The following is a 13,158-nucleotide window of genomic DNA, read 5'->3' on the forward strand; positions in this document are numbered from 1 at the left end:
TAGCCTCCAGGAGCTCAGGTACAGAACAATGTTTCGAGTCATTTTAGTCATTGACTAAAACTTTAAACTGACTTTATTTACTCTTTGAAGGAATTTTTAGTATTTTAAAAGAACCAGTGATAGAAAACAGTTATTTTAAGTAATTATATAAAATCAGATAGCAGCTACCTTATTCTGAGAAACAAGAATGATGAATTTCTGTTCCTGAATTCCAATTCCAAGAATTAGCATATTATCATTTTTTGCAAAGAAAGAATGTGCATATACGCCACCTATTTTTAACAAGGAAAATCTAAGAATAATATCAGTTGTAGAAATTGGATTCTCATGGTCTTTTTTCACTGCATACTGAAGGCTCCTTTATTACTACATGCACACACACAAAAGCAACATTTGGAAATTATTATAGCAATTTCAGGAAATGTCAAACAAGAACAAAATCCATTTTTCTTAGGAAGACCTGTTCTTCTATGGCTCAGGAGGAAAATATAGTCATTAATTGTAAAATGTGATGAAGAAATATTCATTTTAGATACTGGCCTTTACTGAAGTTTCAGGAAGATAATGAGGATTTCTTAGCTTGGTGGTAATATAGAAGCGGAAGTCTGGTGCATATTCAATGACAGCGTCCCCAAGTCGGATACATGTAGTCCCACTCTGCTTAAAGGTCTGTTTCAGTAGAAGTGGTTCCAGGATGGGATCTAATTCTTCTCCAACATTTTCCAGCAACACTGGAGTAAAATCAGAAAAAGATTCCATGTTATCTTAAATAGTGACTGTAAATCTGCAACCGTACAAATTCTTTCAGCCTTCCAGATCGCTGCTGTTCCTCGTCACCTGTAAAATTATTTTTGTCTTTTAAATAAAAGGAAATGATGTCATAATGATCTCTGTGGGAAGGGCTTACCTGGTGGATCTATCTGCACATCCTGCCTGCTTCCATACTGCTTAGCCATAGTGCTACTTGGGGTCGTCACTTGGTCTGGGATTCACTATGTGCCCAAGCTTGATGGCAGTGAGGTAAATACCTCTGAGACACCAGAGAAAAAGCATTTCCAGATGGAGTTATTTAAATGGTTACTATATTTTTAATTATGAAAGCAACTCATGCTTGTTGTTGAACATGTGGAAAATATAGGAAACAATAAAGAAATGTTAAATGAACAAGAGGCCATTAGACTGAGTTGGCTCTAATGCCATCGCAACTTACCATGAGCAAACCAAAACTTAAGCCTGGAAATGCTTCAAGGTTACAAAATCAAAACACTAAGGACAACCAATCAGAGCCAACTCAGCTTTAAGCTATAGCCAAACAAATAATTTCTTGTCTTTGCTTCCACACTTTCTCTATATAACATTGCCTTTGCTCTGGTTCCTGTTAGTGGAGTGCTCCTAACCACTCCTGATTTGGTGGTGTCTGATTCTAATTGAGGTTTGCTCCAAAAAACTCTTAAATTTTTAAATAAGCTTCACTTTATCTTTTAACAGAAAAAATTAGAATATTCCCTCTAGTCAGATTTTCTTAACCTTTCTCCTTCTCCCTAAAATATTTTACCCAATTGATTCATATGGTATATGTTGATAGAAAAATGACACAAAACTGTATCTGTATAATAATTATTTGTTGAATAAATTATAGTAGAATTATATTTTTCTGTTTAGTATTTTTATTCATCTTTTTCTAGACACCATTGGTACTCAACAGTATATCTAATTTTGTATCTTAATCATTTTGTTTGACATGATAGTACAAATATTCCATGTTATTAAAAATAAACATTACTTAAATTACTGCATAATAGTCTATCATATTAATATTCTCATATTTTTTAACCAATGCACTGTTATTAGATATTGGGATTGTTCCCTGTTCTCAATGTTACAAATAGCACTGTACACAAAAACTGCACTTCAGAATATTTTCTTATGACAGCATTCTAGAAGGGGAATCCTTGATGTAAGATCAGTGCCAGTATTAAGGCTCTCGATATATTTGCCAAATTAAGGTTTTACATTGGTCTTTGTTCTGTAGTGGCCAAACTTGAATCAGAGTGTTTTGTAGGAGTCTGTCAAAGGACTAGATGTGCAACTTTGATGGGAAAGAAGGAGCTCAGGGTATTGGGATGACAGGCATTTGAATTTCTATTGCAGTGAAAGTACAGACATATTCTCTTCCTTCCCACAGATTACTCCCAGCTAAATGAATTCCTAAAATTGTCTTCCTGTCAATTTCCTTCACTGCTGAGATCTTATTTATCCAGATCAGGCATGTCTGATGATTTTTAAAATTTTTCATTTTCTACTTGAATAAAATTAATTATTTTTCATGGTTAAATAATATGAATGCCTCATAATGTATTAAATGTTAGTCTTCTATCATCTAGAGTGCTTCCATTTTTTCCATTGTTAATGATGCTGCAGTGAACATCTTTTTGAATAAACCTCTGTGTTCATCTCTGATTACTTAATCATGCTGGAGTCTCAGAAGTGCAATTAATGGTCGACAATTATGAACATTTTAAGGGTTATTTATATTGCCAAATTATATTCCTAAAGGGCTGGAGAGATTTCAGAGTTGCCATGAGCACTCACGTTGCTGCTTTTAAACCTTTGTTTATATAACATCACTGTACTTACAAATGCTAGGCATCATGCTGGCATTACATTTTTCCATCAACCTCACAACTTTGAAAAGCATGGACTATCATTCCCCCAATTTTATGGATGAGAAAACTGAGGCAAGGCAATAGAAGTAAATTTTTTAGTTAAATCACCTAAGTAAATGGGAAAGCATGGACTTGAACTAAGCAGTCTAGCTCCTTACGTGGTTCTCTTAACCAATATGTGGTACTGTCAGCAATTAATACTACATACATGACTTTTATAATTTGATAGGTAAAACATATTGTTAAAATTCATATTTTGGACTTGATGTTTAGGTGCTCTTTGGCTAATTATATCTTTTCTTCTGGAAAATGTATATTAATACATTTGCCTCTTATCCTATTGTGGGGTATGTTATTTACAATTAGGTTCAGCTGCAAGTGATTAATAAAACCCCAAAAAACCAAGATAATAGTGACATAAATAAGAAGGAATTTATATCTCAGGTAATGGGCAGTCCAGGGTATCAGTCTAGGACTAGAGAAACACTGTGACTAAACAGTTAAAACATCCAAGTTCCTGCCATCTTGCTGCTTCCCTGCTCTTGGCATATGGCTTTGATCTCTTTGGCTAAAACGGCATTTCAAACTATATACACATTCCAGCCATCAGAAAGAAAAACAGAAAAGGAAGAAATATCTTTTAATTATATTTCCTGGGAATTACAAATGGCAGTTCCACTTATATCTTAATGGCCGGACAAAGTCACATTGATCATATCCAACCACAACAGATGTTAGGAAATTAATTTCTTTACTTTAAATGCAGTGTGCCCAGGTAAACACAGGGGGTGCTAACAGTAAGGAAGAAGGCGAGCATGTATATCAGGAAACAAAGAGCACTTATATCACAATGTGCTAGGTTTTAAAACTTTATTTGTATTTTTTAACATTGTTGTAGCAAATACCTGCCCCTCTTCACCCCCCAGTTTTCTGCTTGTTTTTTAATTTGTTTATATCTCTTTTTGTAATTTAACATTTTGTTGTAGAAATTTAAAAACTTTTTCAATACTAAAAATAATAGTGTACTTTTGTAAATTCAGCCAATCTTATTTCATTTATACATCATTTCACCCTCAATTATTTACAAACAAATCCCAGACATCCTAAAACCTCATCTGCAAATATTTGAGTAAGTATCTTTGAAAAGTAAAGACTCTTCTTTAAAAGTTGACACACCTTTAAAAAAAAACTATTAATGATTTATAATTTCTTCAAATATCAAGGCAGGAAATATGTTTTCCCATTGTCTTAAAATATTTTGATTGCCATTTGATTGCTTAAATTGAGATATAAATAAATTCTATAACTTGTGATTGCTTGATATTCTAAGTTTCTTTTATCTAATGGTTCTTGGCTTAAATTATAAACTTTTAAAGTCAAATCTATTAATGTTTTTTTATTTTTTTATTGTGTGTTTTCTTAGAAAGTCCTTTCCCATCAAAGACAACATAGTTATTCCCCTGTTTTCTTTTAGCATTTATGTCTTCCTTTTTTTCTTTCATATTTAATGGTGTGAGGTGAGACTCTGACTTGATATAGTTTTCCACAAAACCAATTTTCCCAACACCATTTGCTGAATGACCTATAGTTTTTCCATCAAGTTTTGTCATTTTCACACAATGCATTGTTAGAATCATTCTAAGTTTTTGTTTTATTTTGTTTTGTTTCCTACTCACTGGTTGTCTGGAATCACTATCCACTTGTTTTATTCTCGGTTGTTATTGATGTTTTACAATATTCTTTTTTGGAATATATTTACTCCATTAAATTCTTTTACTAATAGATTTTCAGTTAATTCTCTTTGGTATTCTAGATGAAATATATTGTTTATGAATATGATAATTTTGTTTCCTCTTTCCAAATGTTATAGTATTTTCATTGTTTCTTGTTTTATTGCATTGAAAATAACTTTCTTAATGATGTTAAACAGTAACAGTGATAATAGATATCAATTTCTCATTTTTATTTTTACGTGATCAGATTTTTAAATCTATTAACTTGTTAAGAGTTCTAAACTCAAATTCAGTTTATGAAATATTATAACATTTATATTTTGTCTAATTGCCTCAACTTTTAACAGAAATTTTTGCATGAAATTTAATTTTCAAATTATTTTTCACTAAAAAATAATATACAATTTCATCCCCTACTCTCCCTAAATTATTTCCTAGTTTGAAATGGAATTAAAAGTGTCTATATTAATAAGCGTGTCTTTTTCAAAGATAAAATACACATTATAAAACTTAAATATTACAGAATGGATTCTTTCCCCCAAAAGTGAAAAAATCATTTCCTCAGTAATTGAATCAAGTCTTAAGCCTGTTAGAAAGATTTCTGTGGCATCCTGCTTTCAAAGAAATATGTTCTCAGCATTGAAAATTTACTATATTATAAGTCTTCCTGGAAAATCAAAAGTATTCTAAACTTAAAACACAGAAAAAAAGAACAAAGATCCATATGTACATGAATTACGCAGAACACTATCCTTCATTTAACTATTTTATTTTGACTCTAACTTTGGACTCCTTTAACTTTTAATTAAATCAAAACATGTTTCACGTTAAAATATAGAAACAAATTCATGTGACGGGCTTCTTTTCATATTTCTATCTTCAAAGTTAACAATATGCTGATTGGCATAAAAACCTCCTTCCTCAATCCCAAATTCCAGTCCATCGCAGCATTTGCAAAGCTTGTGAGAAATCAAGACTGGCAATCCAGACACATGGCAGCTACTATCTTTGAGTAAGGCAGATCATCTCACTCAAAACAGTTATGCTTAGCAACAGAAATATAAAGAGAACCAAATATTCTTTTCATATTTTTTTTGCACTTAGGACATTAACGGATACTAGCTTTTATTTTTATTATGAATTATCTACATTATCCTATGTGAGACTTCAAATTAATAGGAAAAAAATCTTCTGCATATTATGTTCAACTACGGAGCACACTGTAGTCAAAGTAGATTCAACAAACTATTACTGAATAGCTAATACTAAGTACCCTCAAAGAGCTCGGAGGTGAGAAACCAGCAGTTATGTATACAATAATAAGGGCAATAACAGAAATTTGTAAAAGCTTCAGTGTTAGCACTTCATTGAAGAGGTCAAAAGAGGTATCACAGAAAAAGAGATGTTTGAGCTGTATTTTAAAGGATGAAATTTGAAGGAATTCACCAAATGGAGGGAAGAGCACAGAAAGTTAAGAGATGAGAAATGACACCATGTTGTTATATACTGCCTGCTCTCAAATACCCCAGACTCTCATCTTCTAATCCTTAGTACACATGCAACCTGTCTCCCTCTTTAAAACCAATAAGCTCCAAGAAGACAGAGACCAAGTCTGTCTGATTCATGCTGTGTATTCAGTGGCACGTGGTAACTGCAATATGAATATTAGGTGAATGAATGAAGAAACAAATGTGCAAATAAAAGAAACATTAAATCAGAAATAGTTTTGCATCCCTGATATGTTATATGCAAGGGGGAAAGAAAATAAGGTGCTATGAGATAAGATAAAAGTAAGGAAATCTCAGAGATGACAGATTTTGCTCTTCATGCAAATATATTTTTCATCAAGTTAATTGTAAGCCATTAAAAGATCTATGCGAGTTAATTTCTTCTTAAAATTAAAAAATTTTATCTTATTTTATTTCTCCAGCTTTACTAAGGTATGGACAAATTGGTTTATCAGTAATATTTATATGGTAATACCTTGTGCATGCCTTCCCATTGGTGTAGCTAATATAGATATTAGCTACGTATGTAATATAATATTAATACTTTTATTTTGTTAGTAATAATACTTTTATTTTCTAGAAACTTAACTCTCAAACTTTTATTTTTAAGCAGCAGGATACTTTTTATCAGAGGATCTTATCTTAAAACTCAATATAAACAAATAAAAGGGAGGCCTGCTCTGGTTGAAGCAGAGGCAGATGGGTGAAGAAGGTGAAAGAAAACCCAGGCTGCCTGCGGGGGATGATAGATCAAAGCCACTGCCCTTGAATAGACCGGTATCTAAAGATAACTTCTTAAGTGGAGGAGTCTTTAGTCGCTTATATTTTAAAACTGTAACAGTAATTGATTCCTTTACTTGAAGGTTAAATATAAAAAACAGTTATAAAATCTGCCATCTGCTTCTCTTTCTATAATAGATTTAAATCTTTTCACTTCTTTTTGATGACTAACGTTAGCAGGCATTGTAAATAATCATTATCTATTTTAAAAGCAGTTCATTCCATAAAGGAAGTTAAAGTAGCTGAGAGTGACACCATTAGCACTGGACAAACAAGAAGATGTGGGACTAGTTCAGCATCCCCCTTGACTAGGGATACAACCTTGGTTAAGCCATGTAGCAAACATTCTCTGGCGCCACACTCCGTTAATAAAATGAAGTGGTTGGAATTACTATTGGATTTCAAATTTTTATAGCCACAACTCTAAGTAAGAAATACAAAAATAAATCTTAATCCAGTACACACATATGCATCTAAAACTTTCAAAATTTTATGAAATAACGCTTACCTTTACTCCATGCTATGCAGCCTAATACATTCTCTTTTCTATTGCATTTCATTTAAGAGTGCTGGTCAAAACCTGCTAAGTTGGTTTTCTCTCACAGTTGTGACCCATAGTTCGAAAGACACTAGACAGATTATCTCTATGGCCTTTTCCTCTCTAACATGATGCAATACTAACATCAAGACATATGACTGAGACCATAGAAATCTCCAGAATGCCAAGCCTGTGGTAGATGCTCAATTATCATTTAATTGTTTTTTACTGTGTCAAGGAAATTATTTAAATATTTAAATTAAATTAGGTAATTACAATTACTTAAAGTGTTTAAGATGCCTATTCGTTTAAGAAATCTGATTCCTCTGAATTCTCACAGTTCATCATCTGTGCCTTTCTTATTATAATAATATAATTAAATGATTAATACAGGTAACCCACATAGTAAATCTCAAACCAAAAAAATAACATAAGTTGAGCTTATCAGACACTGTTGTAAGTGCCCAAAGTACAGTAACTTATCTTTTTCCTCACGCTATATGGTCAAAGTACTGATGGGGAAACTGTCTCAGAAAGGTCACTGAACCAAGCCCTGAGGAACAGAGGTAGGTACTCTCATTCCAAAGCCAATCACCTACTCATAACAGCACAGTAGTTTTAATAAGGGTTAGTGAAGTATGTCCACTTTCTATTTTTATCACAATTAGTTACATGTATTGTCTGATCCTATCTATTAAACAAGCAAGATATTTGATAGTAGAAATCATATTCCCCCCTTTTTGGTAATTTCTACATCACTGTACTATACTCTAAGAACACCCATAGGATGAATGAAATATTATACTATTTGTGTGTGTGTCTGTGTGTCACACGGATTTTGTAGACTTAGAATTTTTTCATTTCATGCTTACCCTAACAGAATCTAAAATTGTAATTAATATTTTAAATACTAACTCATTATTAGTATACAAAAATAAAATGCCTATAAGACGACCTAGTATGTTTATCATGATTCTTCCATGTAGTACTAGCTCAAATAGTACCAGGGATTTGCTAAACTTGTCCAGAGGCTAAATATGTTGTAGTTTTATGTTTCCATTTATTTGCTCAAGTAAATAGTCAAATTTGATAGGGAACATGGATTTAAAATGTGGCTAATAATTTTAATTTACTCATAATTATTCTTTTTTTGTTTTGACAAATGTGACATGTGCATAGAGCGTTATTAAAAAATCCTTGTCATGTTTCTAATCTCTCCATTGTCAATGGCAGATAATAGTCAGCCATGTAAAATGTGTACTTAATACTCTGCCACTTTTGTAGGATAAGTCGAGAGAAGAATAAATACATAATTGGACTAATGTTGCGTTAAAATACTTTTGGCATATCAAGTGGCTTTTTTAATTGCAGAAGTGGAATTATAATGCGAACTAAAGAATGACAAAGAACAGACAAAAATTAAAACAGCTCAATTAGAGGCAGCATCACAAATGAATCTTGAGATAAAGAAAATGTCCTAACCTTCGGGACCTACAATCTCTCAAGTTCTCACTTGATTAATTATCAATAAATTATTAATATTATCAACATAATAATATAAATGACATTGACAAAGTCATTATTTAAGATGAGTCTGACACAAATGTTTTTTAAAGAAACAACCTACACCATTTTGGATTAATTGTGCCCTCTTCAGGCATTTCCGTAATGTACGAGTATGCTTGTTATTCAACTACGTACCAGGATTACCAAACTGGATGCAATTTTCCAGAGTCCTGACATAGTCAGGATCAGTTAATTTAATTAGGTGAAGACTGTTAGCTTTTTCCATGTTCTTGATCCATTTATTAGCCTGACCTTGCGGATCTATCATCAGAGGCCACCTTCTTGCATTCCTGAAAGAGAGAAGAAAAACGATGCTGGTCAAGCTATGATTTGTCTCTTATGCTATTTAATCACACACCCATCACTTTCTTAAAGCTTATGTTTTATAGTAATATTTCACTTTTTAACTTTTTCTGAGAAACTATGTTCTTGAAGCACAGACATTTAAATTGAGCAGGCTACTAGAATGGCAACTATGAAAGCGATCTGGCAAACTTAGCACCAGTTCTTTTACTTCTTTTAAAAAATTACCGTTTTCTAAATGTTAAATTACATTTCAAAAATATTGGCTGCTCTTGCTAATAAGTCACAATGAGAACCATTAAGAGTAATGGAAATCAGGAAACTTGAGTTCTTCACTAGACCTTGTCATTAATTACTCCTGTGACCTTGGGCAAATCACTTCACTTCCTGATCTGCTCTCTTCTAGTATGTGTACAACTGGGAAACAGAAAGGATTGAGACACCATATTTTTCTTTGAAGTCTAGACCATTAAAGATAAAAACGGTGAAAAGCATAATTTTGCATCATCTAACCTTCATAACAGTCATTGACGCTTAAGTGTTAACAGAATTGTTGACTCAGTATTTGTTTCAAACACTTGTATATTTAATGTCACTTTTGGAGTTCATTACATATTTGCTTAGTGGTTCTGAGCTTCTTATAGACAGAAACATATTCTCTGAAAGTCAGGGTTCATGCACTATGGGAGAGCTCATACTTACTGCTTTATTCTCACTCACATCCTCTCTTTTATGATAAGAACAAGATCATTGAGCCATGAAGCACCCCAGTTTATTTTCCAGGGTCTTATGGGGTCGCAAAAACTTAAGCAGTACCTGCTATCACCATATGGTGAACCATATACCTTTCTGCCTTGTGTGAAATGTAATCAACATTAAGATTACTGTTCTTTTTCTTTTGCTTTAGTTTCTCTTTCTCAGTAAACACGAGCCATAACAGTGGTCACTTTCCTAAAGACGCTTTCAAGCTCTTCAAAAGTGAACACAACAAATTCACACAGAACATCAGAACAGCAGGAGGAGAAAATAAAAGGTGACTGGGGGGGAATAAGTAGGGAAGAAACAAAATAATATATTTATTTCAACATGAATTTAGAACTTCATTGGATAATTTATCCCCACAAACGGAAGTAATCACATTTTCCAGCATATAAGTTACAGCCTGATAAAAAAACATGTAGCTTATATAGTAAAGATAGTCTTGTCCTCCAATATCAGCATTATATAATGCATTGGTCAGCTTGGGCTGCCATAACAAAGAACCACAGTCGGTCTTAAACAACATAAGTTTATTTCTCACAGCTCTGAAGGCTGGAAGTCCAAGATCAAGGTGCTGGCAGGTCTTGCTACTCCACAGGCCTCTCTTTGGCTTGCAGATAACACAGACCTCTTGCTGTATTCTCACATGGCCTTTCTTCTGTGCTCGAATCTTCTTCTTCTTATAAGAACACCAATCCTAATGGATTAGGGCTCTACCCTTACAACCTCATTGAACCTAATTACCTCCTCAAAGACTCTCTCTACAAACAGCCATGTTGGGGCTTAGGCCTTCGACATATGCATTTTGGCGAGGGATGATAGAACAACTCAGGAAGAACAACTCAGTTCATTATATTTAGGAAGAAATGAGACCAAACGAGTAGTGTCACATCTTAGACACAATCAAATAATAAAGAGAATCTTATCCATAAGAAACTAAAGGGAGTGAGAAGAGAAATTAGAATGAAATGAAACTTAGAAATATGTGAAAGTTTCATTCTGTCACATTTTAGAAATATTTTTAAGTTCGGAAAATTATGTGTGAGTGTTAGGCTGCATTTATGCTTCCCTAAAGAAATTGAATGACTCACTCTTCCTTCTGTTACTTCCATTTTTTTTTTAGCCACAATACCCATGTTCATGCTGGTTGGTTTTTTTTTTTTTTTTTGGTCCAAAATGTACTTCCTCCCCACACTTTCATGTTCAACTCCTACTCAAGTTTCAAGGTCAGCTCAAATGCTATGCCGTCCACAAAGCCTGTCTTGATCTTTTTTCTCTGTAAACTTCAGCAACTCATCCATATTACATTTGTGGTGCTTTCAAATAATGATAACATTCTATTATGGTAATCCTATAATTTCTTAACTGCGTCACCCAATTAAATTGTGTATTCCTAGATCAAATAACATTTGAATATAATAATCTAGTGAAATGAAAATAGCAAAAAAAGAAAAAAATATCATGCAAACACTATACAAGTTAATTCATTCTAAAAATTGACATATTCTAAAGAGAATACTCGTCCACAAAACAACATTTCAAAATCAGAGGAAAGGACTTCTGGTGCTGACCAAGCTGGGCTAAGCACATTGCAGCCTATCTCTTCCACTGATTATAATGAGCAATTCTGGATAAAATACAAAAAGCAACTACCTGCAGATGCTAAAAAGTAAATAATAACAAGAGAATGGGAGAAAAGTTAAAACTTGAGGAATGACCGATAAGGAGGTGGTGAGTTTCTCGCATGTGTGTGTGTGTTTTTCTTGTTATTTTGTGGCTCTGATCTGAGAACAGGCCCAGTAGGGGAAGTATACAGCAGCCACAGGTAGCAAAAACTCTTGCTAGAGGACTGAGAAAACGATCATGTGTGAGCCAGACACTGTGGGGGGAAATCCATGTTTTATGTTTTACTCTCTTTGTTCTCTTCTGTCCCTGATCCCAGGTCTATCCCAGCCACAGACTATATTACCATGGCAGAAACAGTGATGGCACAGTTACCTAAAACACTGAGGGAAAACCCATCTCTCTGGATAGCAGAACCGGGAAAACGGTCCTCTTGTTTACAGAGTGGAAGAGTGTCTTAGTCCGTTCAGGCTGCTATAACAAGTGACCATAGACTGGGTGGCTTAAATAACTAACACTTATTTCACACAGTTCTGGAGACTGGGAAGCCCAAGATCAAGGTGTCAGCAGAACCAGGGTCTCGTGAGGGCCTGCTTACTGGTTTGCAAATGGCCATCTTCTCTTTGTAACTTTCACATGGTGAATAGCATAGAGAAAGCATCTCTGTGTCTCTTCCTATAAGGACACTAACCCCATTCAGGAAGACTTCACCCTCATGACCTAATTATCTCCCAAGGCCCCACCTCCAAATGTCATCACATTGGGGATTTAGGTTTCAGCATATAAATCACCCTGTATTTAGGCTTCAATATATGAATTTTGGGGAAAAACATTTAGTTCAAAGCAAGGGAAACTGCAGTATTTTTCTCTTTCCTCTTGCCACTTTGCCACTTTGCATATGGGATTGTATAACAGTGTGAGAAGTTAAATTCTGAGAGAAAGCCATCATCATATTGGTCAGAAAAATGCAAGAAAAGAGGTTCCTGAGATACGGAAAGTGTCAGGGAGATCCTGGAAGGGATAGCCCTGAAGAAAGGACTCCCTAATTCTGTGAATGAATGAGCACAAGATGCTGAGCTCATTACCTAGCTGTGTATGCGTGGGACACATGCACAGAAGCAAGCCAAAGGTTGAACTATGATATAAATCCAAGCCCCAGATTAACCCCTGCGTAATGCATGTTGAGGAGCAGATCTGAACAGCATAGCAAAGGCTTTCAAGTCTGACCTGACATTGGAAACTTCACCCACAGAAGGAAAGACAGAAATTGTGATCTGAACCTAACAAAGTAGTCTGACTGCTAAAACAAAAATCAATCTTATCCAATAAACATAGCGGTGCATATCTTTGGATAGATACCCCCAGGAGTGGAATTGCCAAGATACGGAAACAACAGAAATGCCCATCAAAACACGACTGGATAAAAAAAACTGTGGTACATTTATACAATGGAGTATTACTTGGCCATAAAAAGAATGAAATCTTATCATTTGCAACAACGTGGATGGACCTAGAGAATATAATGCTTAGTGAAATAAGTCAGACTGAGAAAGACAGATACCATATGATCTCACTTATATGTGAAATCCAAAGAACAGAATAAATGAGCAAACAAAACAGAATTAGACTCAGAGATATAGAGAAAAAAGATGGTTACTAGATGAGAAGGGGGTGAAGATGGA

At 34.1% G+C, this 13,158-nt stretch overlaps 1 protein-coding gene across 2 annotated transcripts in view; it reads right to left on the reverse strand.

Annotated features, from left to right (window-relative positions):
- Nucleotides 1–13,158, reverse strand: part of DNAH7 (dynein axonemal heavy chain 7) — a 216,972-nt gene that overhangs the window by 55,926 nt on the left and 147,888 nt on the right. For both annotated transcript variants that reach the window (XM_019741305.2, XM_019741304.2), the window contains exons 48-49: nucleotides 8,927–9,081; nucleotides 541–731 (exon numbers count right to left, since the gene is read on the reverse strand). In XM_019741305.2, coding sequence (XP_019596864.2) covers nucleotides 541–731; nucleotides 8,927–9,081 — 346 coding nt within the window. The remainder of the gene's footprint in view (nucleotides 1–540; nucleotides 732–8,926; nucleotides 9,082–13,158) is intronic.

This window comes from Rhinolophus sinicus, linkage group LG01, assembly GCF_036562045.2.
Source record: "Rhinolophus sinicus isolate RSC01 linkage group LG01, ASM3656204v1, whole genome shotgun sequence".
NCBI classification, from domain to species: Eukaryota; Metazoa; Chordata; class Mammalia; order Chiroptera; family Rhinolophidae; genus Rhinolophus; species Rhinolophus sinicus.